Here is a 12,183-nt window from a genome sequence, read left to right as displayed (position 1 = left end):
TGTGCATAAATGCAATTTATATATTGTACAGATTGCATTTATGCACACGAGAAAATATTTTTAAAAATTTGACTTACACCACTGTGGTTTTTACCCCTCCATATGTAATTACGTTAATAGAAACAGCGCATTTCCTTCGTAATCTATACTATTATCTATACTATTATATAAAATTCTTACGGGTGGTGTATGTTTGAACGTTAATAACTTGAAAACTATTGGACCGAATTTTTACCACAAGTACATGAAATAGGGCTAGAATTTTCCGGGGAGTGCTATAGAGTGTGTAGTTTTTCATTACCAATTTTCTGGAAATCGATTTTTTTAATTTTTCTAATTCTTACGGGTAAAAGAATTTAAAAAATCGGTTTTCAGAAAATAGATAACGAAAAACTATACACTCTATAGCACTCCCCGAAAAATTCTACCCCTATTTTATATGGTTTTAATACAAATTCGGTTCAATAGTTCTTAAGTTAAAAACGTTTAAACATACACCACCCGTAAGAATTAGAAAAATAAAAATAAAACGTTATTAACTTAATAACTATTGGACCGAATTTATATTAGAACCATATAAAATAGAGGTAGAATTTTCCGGAGAGTGCTGTAGAGTGTATAGTTTTTTGTTATCTATTTTCTGGAAACCCATTTTTTTAATTCTTTTAATTCTTACAAGTGGTGTATGTTTAAACGTTTTTAACTTAAAAATTATTAGACCGAATTTGTATTAGAAATTAGAACCATGTAAAATAGGGGTAGAATTTTCAGGGGAGTGCTATAGAGTATATAGTTTTTCGTTACCGATCTTCTGGAAACCGGTTTTTCTAATTTTTTTAATTCTTACGCGAAATAATTGATCGAATCTCGGAGAGAGAGAGGGAGAGAGAGAAAGAGAGAGAGAGAGAGAGAGAGAGAGAGAGAGACTATTGAGTGAGATTATTTCCTTCGTAATTATAGTTATAATAATTTCATATATTTATATTTCTTTTACAATTATTTTCAGAGCATAATTAAGATCATTATTTATTTACTCGTCTGCATTTTCTTTATTAAATTTTAGAAGTAGTTATTTTCTTCGTTGCAATTTTCCAGAGAGAGTATCTAAATTTTACAATTTTATCGATTTTATCGTTAAATGGACGACTTGTCGTTACCTAAAAAATACGATCGGATACAGAACCACAAATTTCAATTTCAGAATCCGCCGGTCGGCGTGGCCGGCGGGTTTTAAAAAATTCAAAGGGATTCCTCGCAAGGGCGAACGTGGGTGAAACGTTATTTCCCTTTTATTTCCGTCCGGAGACCGATAAAATCGAAGAAGAGGTTGACGGCAGCAGGGTGCGGCAGTGAGGCCTCTTAAAAGGGGTGAAAATCCACCCTCGTCCATTATTCACTCCTGCTTTCAAACGCGAGCAACAAAGATCGCACAGCAACAATCCCGGCCCTTTGCCTAAATTCCATCTCTCCCCCCAGAAGAAGCCCGGGGGCTGCTTTTGTCAGCGCGTTCACAACCCCTAATGACCGACGCCGCTTATATTTAATTGGCGACTGTCGGACAATCGATAGTATCCAAGAGCGAGTTCACGCATAAACTGCAATTTATTCGCGCGGGGATAATGGGAATTTGTATATGAGATGCATTTTAAGTAATTTAGTACAAAAAATAATAAGATTTACTGTAAAAAAATTTAATGTCCGTCTAATCGCATTAAAAAAAAATCATTCTACTCTGTTATATTTATTTAATATACGACTGTATGATTCAGATGTTCCGGTCAGAAACACTGTCGCTACAATGTGACTATCGATCATCCAGGAGCACATTCTTGGATTCCAGGTGGAATTTCATTAAAATACGCTTGCATACCAGGTGAGTACATTCTGAATAATTAAAATATTATATGTCAAATATTTTATAATGTTAAAACTTAATTAATTATTTTCTCAAGTTTCGCGGAAAAATTAAAACCTGATATTCTATATATTTATCGAGAAGTCTGTTATCGAGAAAAGCTTCAATAACACATATGTAACAGCCTCAGTATACAAACTCAATATATAAGCAGCCTCAATATATAAACTTAGTATATATAAACAGCCTCAGTTTAAGTATAAACTGAAATATTAACGGATAGCCAGTTATTTCTACTAACGTTCTCAGGAGTATATTTCTAATTTTCTTTTAATTAAAACTACCAAAGGGGTCAAAATAAATTATTTAAAAATGTTAAACGGGTCAAAAGAGGACTCTCGTTTGACATTTTTAAATAATTTATTACTCATTTCTAAAACATCTTCATTTTTGAAAATTTCCCTGATTTTTATTGAAACTACATAAATGATTAATTTTATTAATTTGTTTTCTCTTTTTTTTCTACGATGTCTCCGTAAAAATAAATATGGATAAATATAATCTCCGGTAGTTCTATAGTGTTAATTGTCTTAAATTTCCTCTAAATTGTTTCACATTTTTAAAAATTCTTCAAATTATATTTCGTCTTAATTGTTGTCGATTCTGAACGACGACCCTCTCATAAAATCGAGGAACTGACAATATTTCCGGTACAAGACATTTACAGTATTACGAATCTGGCTTTATTTATCGGCAAAAAGCCCAAAGGGTTATTTCTCCGCGTGTGCAATATTCGGGCGTGTGCAATCGATGATCGACGAGCTCGATAAAGCTAGCGCCCCGGACATACAGGTCACGCGGGGGCGGAGAAATGCACGGCACGTCACGTGCCGCACGTCCGATGAAATCGGCCTCAGATTTCTATCTCGACCGTCGGCCGTTGTCCGCCAGCTGTCGACGATGCAATGATCTTTATTGACCGTGGGATCGCCGGCATATGCGCTGAAATTCTACCGACAGCAAGAAACAGTGTATCCGATCGCACACAATGCACCGCGCTCGAACGCATCGGGGGATGCCACGGAAAGGGCATGTAATCCCGCCATTCTATGGAAACGCACGTACCGCGGAAGCTTCTTTGCGAGGGAAGCGTGACGTTTTCGGGTTTTTATTGTTCGATATGGTTCCATTTTTCGAAATGAAGGAAAACTTATGCGTCGTGAGAGATAAGAAATTACATTAGAATATATTACAAAATGTTACAAGTTATAGCTTATTGCGTAACAAATGTTTATACGTTTAGATATTTCAATCCTTTAGATTGATAGATTTCGCTTATCTATCACGATTCTGTCGAGAATACTTCTTTAACATAGTAATTTTTTTATGTAATACGTATTGAACTATATAATATTTTACTACACGGGAAAAAAAGATTAGCTATACTATTGCTAAATCTAGTCATAAAATATGGATAACTAACATTTTTTGTAGCGAGAACAGAAGGTTTCGCTACTATATATATATTGCTAAATTATAGCTCTCGCTTCAAAAAAATGTTAGTTATCCATATTTTACGACTAAAATGAGCTACGTTTTTACCGTGTAAAATAACATATAATAAAATTATTATTTATACTTGCATACATAAAATATGGTAATTTACTTAATTATTTAATAATTGTATTAAAATCATTAAACATAATTCAAATTTTGGATGTATTAATCATCAAATTAATCAGGAATTTTAAAAGATTTTTGCAAGTTTCTCTCTGATTTATACCGAGCAGTTTTCGCAAGCTAAAGTTCACCAGACCAAATTGTACGTTAATAAAACATTGGAATAATTCGAGACACCCGATGTCCCAATTGAATGCAAAGCGTTTCATTAAACAGGCGCTCGATTGAATCGATAGATCGGATAAAAACCGTTCGCTATTCAGCAGGACAAAACATTCCTTGTGAAGGCCGTCACACTTGGCGGAATATTGGAAACGGTGCGCATAGAATGTTGCACATTGAGGGATGGCGGAGGGGAAAAGAGGGAAGACGGAGGACCAAATTTCCCCTTCGTCGCCCTTATTACCGTCACTGGCGTATCTAGCCCCCACCCCCAGAAATGGCACCCCTATCCACGAAACTGGGGCAAGGACACCCTCGCCTCCTGGCCCGCAATACGCGCTATAAAGGGATCCGTGCAATCGTATCGCCCGGTGACAAATAGACCACGACGGATGCAGATGTTAACAGTAGCCTCATGGCAGCAAAAACGCACGGCCCAATCCTGCCATCCCCTCGAAAATAATTCTTTTCACAACGATAGAATTGTGCCTCCATTAGTAATGATTTGTTACTAAGTGAGAAAGATTTAATTAGACATCTGGAGGGTATAGCGTTGTATTAGCACGACTTATCAAACACATGTAACACCGGAATTTAGTCGAAAAATTTAACTAAAATTAAACTGTAATTTATAATATTTAGTAGGATTAAATATTCGAAACGTTCCGTCAAAGTTTAGTTAATAATAAATCATATTTTACGTTATTAATATCCTAGTTTGCTTGGTTATTGCCCCTTAAATTTTCTATTTTTTGCTTTGCAAATACCAACCTGACTTTAGTTTAATATTTAATTAGTTTTATATTACTCAATACGTATAAAAAACTATTTTTTTTACGGGAGATACATAAATCTCTATTTTCACAAAACTGCATTTCGTAAAAAAAATTGTACTATACTGTATAAGTGGACTGTTACATCGCCATACCGCATAGAGGATAATATTTTATTGATTGCAGAAGTTGCGGTTAGACGATACTGCAATCAGGAGGTGAAGGTAATCGGCGGAGAAGGTGGTTACATCAACACCCCGGGTTACCCACTGTACTACGTCGGAGAAACGTGTGGGTGGACCTTCAGGACGTTTCCGGGTCAGAGGATAGTTCTGACCTTTCACGACTTGAATATCCGTGGTGAGCTCGCGTTTTAACCCCTCCATCCCGAAACCCCTTCGCTATAGAGTGCGACAATTTAAATTGATAAAAATTGAGTTGCTCGCAGTTGAAACCAAAAGCTGCAGATTTATCGTTTGTGGCAAACGAATCTGGCGCATCAGTTCTTTCTCGCCGCGATGAAGATAACTTACTGTTTAAATAAAGAAAAGTTTTCGGGAACTTAAATAAAGTCTTAAAACAGATATATGTACGTTGCTTGGATACCATTAGATACAACACTGTATATTTTTTTTCGAAATTTACGACCTTTATTTAAACCGCAGGTTTCAACGATCCACTTTAACTCTTACCAAGCTGCAGAATGAGTAACGATTCGCTAACACATAACTACAGTTTACTACACAAATAGAGCCAGCGCACATGCGCTACACATGACACCGGATCGGATTAAGGGACCGCGTCGATCGTCGAAAAAATAAACATCCCTGAGCGCCGCGGTCTCTGATTTTACACGCCTTCCGCAAACAAACTCCAGGCGGAAACCGCGAATAAATGCTTGCAGGTCCGAACGCGGATGGGAACTGCGTGGATATCGTGAGAGTGCGGGAACGCGGCAGCACTCTTTTCGAGTTCTGCGGCACCGCCGCGGGCGTACGAGTTGTCTCCAACTCGAACGTGTTGACCCTCGACTTCGTCGCTTCAAAGAGGTTTTACAACGCCCGAGGCTTTTTGCTGCAGTACCAAGGTAAAAACAGAAAAGAGAAAACATATGTGAGAAAAGTGTCGCGAACACGCGCGTTGTTGCAAACACGCGGTTAACTCAGCAAAGATACATATGTACTTCGCCAATCGACAAAGGTCTACGCGAAATTAAGTCGACCGTGTTATTCGGGTGAAATTAGCATTCTGATCAATTAATGGAGCTCCAACAATTATCCGATAAATTCTGGGGTTTGAAACAAATTATATCCCCACCATCGGTGTTTTTCAATCTTTCTCTCTGAAAGTAAATTGGGTATTATTTTAATAACGTGTCGTAATCAATGTTTGGGAATCCTCGGCAATATTAAATTTGTGTTTCAAGAAGCTTATTTACATCATAACGGATTGTCATAAAATATTTAGACGGCAGAATTTATAATTTTCACACTCTAACATTATTTCTGAGCATTAATAAATTTCTCTTTTCTTGTTCAAGCGCGACATTTTGGGAAATCAGAGATATTATGAAAAAAATATAAAGTTTAATTTTAAACGCAGAATTTTCGCAAACGACACCACTGTTCAACTTTTTGCCAATTTAAAAGTTCCTTGTAATGCCATTAGCTACTTCATCAACTATTTTAGTGATTAAAACTTTTAATAACTCGTTAGTGTTTGCCATTTAAATGTTCAGAAATATACATATAATGTATATTGCGTGGAGTTTCTATGGAAATAATAGAATTTTTTAAGGGCGGGAGCGATATCGCCTTGTAACTTTAAACTGGAACAAGGTGTTAATTAGGAAAGCAAGGTGGGAATGAACTAACGCGTTTGCAGTGTTGGGCTGTCCGGAGGTCTCGGCGCCGAACGGAAGTTACGTGTCGAACGGTACATTGACTTCGCGGACATTCCTATGCAAGTCGGGCAGCGTATTTTCCGACAGCAGGGAGAGAAAAAGGACACTTGAGTGTAGAAATGGTAAATGGAACGAGACCGCCGCCAAGTTACCCGATTGCGTAGGTAAGAACTTGCCTGGTAAATACATTACATTACATTACGTTTTGTTCCACCTATTTCTCCGCGTCATATTTCATACAATTCATTTATCGTTCATTCTGTTACATCCGCTTGCGCTAATCCATGTCTTATTTATTATATTTATTTACGTCAGATTATAGAGTTACACATCCATTACGCGCGATGGATATATTTTATTCTCTTTATCAGAGATTTAATTTAAACTCATATGTAAAGGTAATGATTGCAATACGGAAATAATGCATTTTATTACGTATATGTATAATAACATCCGATATAATAATATGCCCGATAAGTCTGTCGTGATATTTAAATTTATGTTCTCTATTTGTTTATTCCGCATGGAAAATTATTTATTAATACCATTAATTATTCAGGTGCTTCATATATGAATCGTTAGATTTTATCGTAGGAATTAAAAAGCGCTGTACCCAGGAAAATACGAGAAATGCCATTAATATTATCGCTATATTAATATAAATGCATTATTACAAATGCATTATATTTATAACATAATAATCATAATATTTTCTATTTTCATGTGATACTCGTTTTCGCGATATTTAACAATGCTAAATCCGCAGATAATGGATATTGTTAATTTCAACTATTGTTGATAACAGAAGTCTGAAGTTCGTGCAAGCTTAGCGGTGAAATGTTAAACGTAAATTTATGGTTTTTTCTCTCCTCTCTTTTTACGAACGTCATTCTTCTTTTTCCCCATGATATTATCTGCATTCTACAACCGCCAGTTAAGAGGCAAAGTGCGTCCTTTCCTGTGATTAATTCGCACGCCTGCACGTGTAAATTCACGCAATATTCAGTGCGGGTTATATAACGAGGCATGCGAGATAATCGATACGGCCCTTCCGTGACGGAAATCCCCCAATGGCTAGTGATGACATCGAAACCCTATAAAAATCTACATTACTCCAGTTTTTGCTGTCGCTCGATCAATTAGGGTGACAGCAATATCGCTTTAAATTTTCTGCGAAATTTATTTTTTATTTAATGAAATAATTACGAGCTTAATATCTAATTTTATGTTATTACCTAATGTTGAAAATCTAAGAATACAAGAATTAAAAGTATAAATATGTAAATAGATATTTCTGTTCAATTTAATTGTATTAATTATATATGTATGGAAAAAAGGAAAATAAACGCGCGCGCGCGCGCAAACACACACACACACACACACACACACACGTTTATTTCATGTCTTAAAAAAGTAAAAAGTTATAACATAAATTACGAATAAAAAAAAATAAGAAATAAAACGATAACGTGCAGACTAAATCACATCGGTCCAAATTAGAAGTTTGATTAAATTTTGAAAATAAAAGGCGTACTTCGACTTGTTGTTCGCCAGAGTGTCTGAAGTGCCATCACTACATGGTTGCTCATCGAGGGGGCTTTATTCCCCTTCAGAGAAAATGGTGGGGGGACCCTTTCTCGGGGAAGGGAGGAAGCGAGATACCGCTCTCTCGGTAGGGGAACGACAGACGAGGACGTACTGAAAGAGAATCTTAGGGCAGAGGGGGTCCCCCAAAGCAACCATACATCGTCTTCGTCCCGCTTCGTCGTCGTTGTCGCGCGAAGTCAGTCGTCTCGACGTCACGTGCCTCTTTGGACGCGAGAAAAAAGCGTGTTATAAAGTCTATGAAGAAATTCGCGATAGTACATCATTCCATAGAACGTATTTCGGGAAAACGCTACTCGAATTTGAGAACTTAAAGAAATTTGCAACAACATCTAACAGGTAATTGGTTTATCATGTATAAAGTCATTCATAACCTTATACTTTTTGCCTATTAAAATAATACTTATAATATATTTATAATAGTATAAAACTATAAGAACTTAATGCGATCTCCCAAAGTTATTTGATTTTTAATATAAGATTCATAATAATAATGTTGGTTAATAAGACAGAACATTCCGTCGAATTAAGAAGTTAAGGAATTAAAAGTTCTATATATAGATACATAGACATACATATACGCGCGCGCTTGTGGGTATAGGCCTTTTCGTCAAATATAAAATTCATAAAATAATTCATTTGGAGTATCTAAATCTCATTTAAGAGAGATGCGAACCGCTGCATCACGATTATAAATTTTTATAAATATTCTTATTATTTCGAAAATGTGAAAAATAACTAAAACTTGAAGATTAAATTGCCGTTTAATTATTAAATAAGTTTAAGCTGAATTTTTGAGATAGATCTCATTATCTGTTAAATATTGGTGAATTGTTTCTTAAAACCGATGACTTTTAGGGACAAAAGTACGCGGCGATTCGGCATAAATTGCGATTTATATACAAAGTATTTCTTCTAACTGGATTGAAGCAGTTGATATCGAACACGAGGTCAACGTAATGATCTTCTTATTGAACCTTCGCACCCGCTCGCGATCTCTGAGCTAATTAATCTCGTGTTCTGTTTCTCTCTCTCTAGCCAGTTCATACAAAATTGCTCGAGATGCCCCGATGGGAATTAATTATTAACGAGTCATTAGTCATCAACGAGTGAAACGTGATTAAATTGTTAATATAGCCTTAATTCTTGAATTGAACATGTTCGTTCTAAGTACTTTATGTTGCCAATATTCCCAAATTAAAGAAACTTTAGTATTGGTAAAAATATGGTAAAACATACATAATTAAATGATATAAGACTACTACCTGGGGAAAGTAATTGTGTTTCTTTCAAAATTCTTAAAAAATTCAGTAATTATTAAAACCGTAACTTAATTAACCTAACTGAACTACGAAGACTTTTAGTTTAATTTAATTCAATTATATACCATCTATTTATTCTAGAAAACATATTTTTTTCTCATTGATGTTCTTAATATAAAAATATTATTTTCATATCTCTTATTTTTGAAAGAGATTCTCGTGGAAAATTTACTCCTATTTATACTTCATAGACTTCATACTAGAGAAGTTATTGTATTTTTCCATATCTGCAGGAGAATATTTATTTACATTACTTCTTATTTACCTTACATCTGTTTACATCACCTGTGCCCTCGCCTATCTATTCTGTCGCCGTTTCTAAACGCGTTGCAACTACGCGCACAATTTTCGCACTGTATATTATATTTTCAAGCACACTGGAGTGCACATCGACAGTGGAAAGAGATATTGCTGGCAGCTGTGGCCCAAATTAAAGTTTGTAAAATATCATCCCGCGACGCCTGAAACTGGCAGCAACAAACGAGAGGCCGAGAGAGAGAGAGAGAGAGAGAGAGAGAGAGAAAGAGAGAGAGAGAGAGAGAGAGCGAGAGAGAGAGAGAAGTTGCTTTGTACAAAGCTATCTATTCTTTTTTTTTTCGTTTTCCCGCCGGCGGATTGCCTCGTTTCCGAGAAACAATCATTCGGATGCGATAGCTACAGATCCTCCGCAAAAGAGATTAAGAACAGGCGCTTCTTCTTCATGTCCTTTAAAGTGGAGGTTAAACTTAAACTTTTCAAAGCACCAATTAATCTTCTTGTACAGAAATAAAATATATTTCCGGTAATTTAATAGAAAAAAATAAAAATTGAAAATTATCTTACAAAAATGTATATCATGTCTACTGTTTAAATTTAATACAAATGAAATACTTTACATTAAAAAAGAAGAAGAAGAGAAAGAGAGATAGAGAGAGAGAGAGAGAGAGAGAGAGAGGGAGAGAAACAGAGCAATACAAAGTAATTAGGTTTAGTAAAATACTTGCAACAAATTATATTGATAAGATAACATATCCACATCCGTTAAAATGACTCAAAACACATATTATTAAACTATTTTATAGTGATAAGATGAATGCATTTCTGTTAATAGCAAATAATTTAAACTTCATTTTCTAATGTTAAAAATATTTGCGATTACTCTTATAAATGTTTCCATCAAATATTAACGATTTGACAATAAGTAAGTAACGAAACAAGCTACAGCTTCTTTCTTTCCAATACACGTATTCTTGCTCTACGCGAAAGCTATGTTATTACATTTTTTTTCCTTTTATAACATCAGGCTACGTGGAATTAAAAAATGTAGCTACATCCTCCCATAACGGAAAAATAAATAAAGCGGAATAATCTTCAATATAGCGCGCTTTTCCATTTCAATCGTTCTCGAAACAAAACCAATTTTGCACGCTCCGAGAAAATCCATTTCGATGCGAAATGGCGGACGGCTCCCAATTTCCGGATAAACAAAATCGGATTTTTCATTCATCATTCCGAGAAAAGAGCATTTCGGACATTTCAGTCCCGCGCGAAATGATGCATCCGCGTGTACAGTCACGGCAGATGCATACGTAATTCGGTAGTCGCTCAGCTGCAACGTCGCGTCTCATCGTCCCTGTACCGTGCATCGTTATAAGGAGCGCGAGCGAGCAGGAAAGAGAAGGAAGAGAGACGAACGGATTTGGTCCTGAGGGGAGTAAAAGGCGACAGGAATGGTGGGGGATATTTCCGTCCCCTCCTTGAAGTTATCCTGTCTGTCTTTCTCACTCTCTCCCCTCCTCCCTCTTCCTTTCTCTCTCTCTTTCTCTCTAGCCTCTCTTCTCGGTGATAAATTTAGAGTTAGTAGAATAAAACAACAGAGCGCAGCTGCACCGCTCGGTGAGCTGACTCCGTGAAAGTGTAGCCTCGATCTGTTGCTGAAAACGAGAACTTTGTTTAAATGTTCTAGCGAAGTTAATCGAGCTTGGGGATTACTTGCAATTACTTGTGCGAAATATTTTAATTTCTCCCAGTAAATATCGAAGGCTATATTGGGATAATATGATGCATATACTGGAAAGATATATTGATTAAGGTTTCAGTAGAATAAAAAAAAGAGGTAAAATTACAAGATACACACACTCTCACACTCTATATTTCTGACGTATAAACATCCAATTCATAATGTTGGAGAAAGGGAGGGTATATCGAGATTTTACAACTAGTTCGTTATTAGCTTTCAATATATCGAAAAATTGTTATATTTATTATATGACTTAAAATAAAAGAAAAATAATTTTCTTTTAGAGTCTTCAAGAGTAATAAAGAGTATAGGTATTAAAAAAAAAGAAAACTCATCCTTTGTAGATTATTTATTAGTCTTATTAAATTCTCATGACTACGTGTTCTTTGTTATAAAATTTATGGCGCAAATTTATTATTAAATTTTAACAAAGAATTATATAACCCGCTGCAGCAAAATCTTGATGTAGAGTTATTAAATTTTCGCGCAGAATTACAAAATTCATTTGCTCCCCTACGCTACAAGAAATTCTGATGACGTGCGGGGGTCATTATTAATTTCTGACGTTGGAAACTCGTTAAGTTTCAACATCGGAATTTTGCAGAATTCTCTGTGTTATGCAGAATTAACGAAGCCCCGTGCTCCGCACAGCTGTACGCGGCTGTTCAGCTGTTTGCCCACCACCAAAATCGATTCTAGTCCCTACGTTCTCCGCGAAACCGACACAGTCCGTGTCTAGTTCGACCTATCGCGCCAAGAGAGCGGCCAACTTGTTTTCGACGACTGTCGACGAGGCGCATCGACGTGGCAAGGAAGAAAGAGAGAGAGAGAGAGGGAGAAAGAGAAAGAGAAAGAGAGAGAGAGCGGGGAGCAGGGATGGATCA

The 12,183-nt window shown here is 36.1% G+C and overlaps 1 protein-coding gene across 1 annotated transcript in view; it reads left to right on the top strand.

The window, feature by feature from the left end:
- The window catches only part of LOC112455391, a 40,212-nt gene that overhangs the window by 5,414 nt on the left and 22,615 nt on the right, over positions 1-12,183 (top strand). Inside the window, exons 4-7 of the mRNA XM_025017290.1 lie at positions 1,770-1,873; positions 4,657-4,830; positions 5,375-5,557; positions 6,355-6,537. Of these exons, the coding sequence (XP_024873058.1) occupies positions 1,770-1,873; positions 4,657-4,830; positions 5,375-5,557; positions 6,355-6,537 (644 nt within the window). The remainder of the gene's footprint in view (positions 1-1,769; positions 1,874-4,656; positions 4,831-5,374; positions 5,558-6,354; positions 6,538-12,183) is intronic.

The sequence above is a fragment of the Temnothorax curvispinosus genome, unplaced genomic scaffold (assembly GCF_003070985.1).
Source record: "Temnothorax curvispinosus isolate PA1 unplaced genomic scaffold, ASM307098v1 QBEX01006035.1, whole genome shotgun sequence".
NCBI classification, from domain to species: Eukaryota; Metazoa; Arthropoda; class Insecta; order Hymenoptera; family Formicidae; genus Temnothorax; species Temnothorax curvispinosus.
The sequence above is the reverse complement of the archived record's forward strand: the minus strand, read 5'-3'. Positions and strand labels throughout refer to the sequence as shown.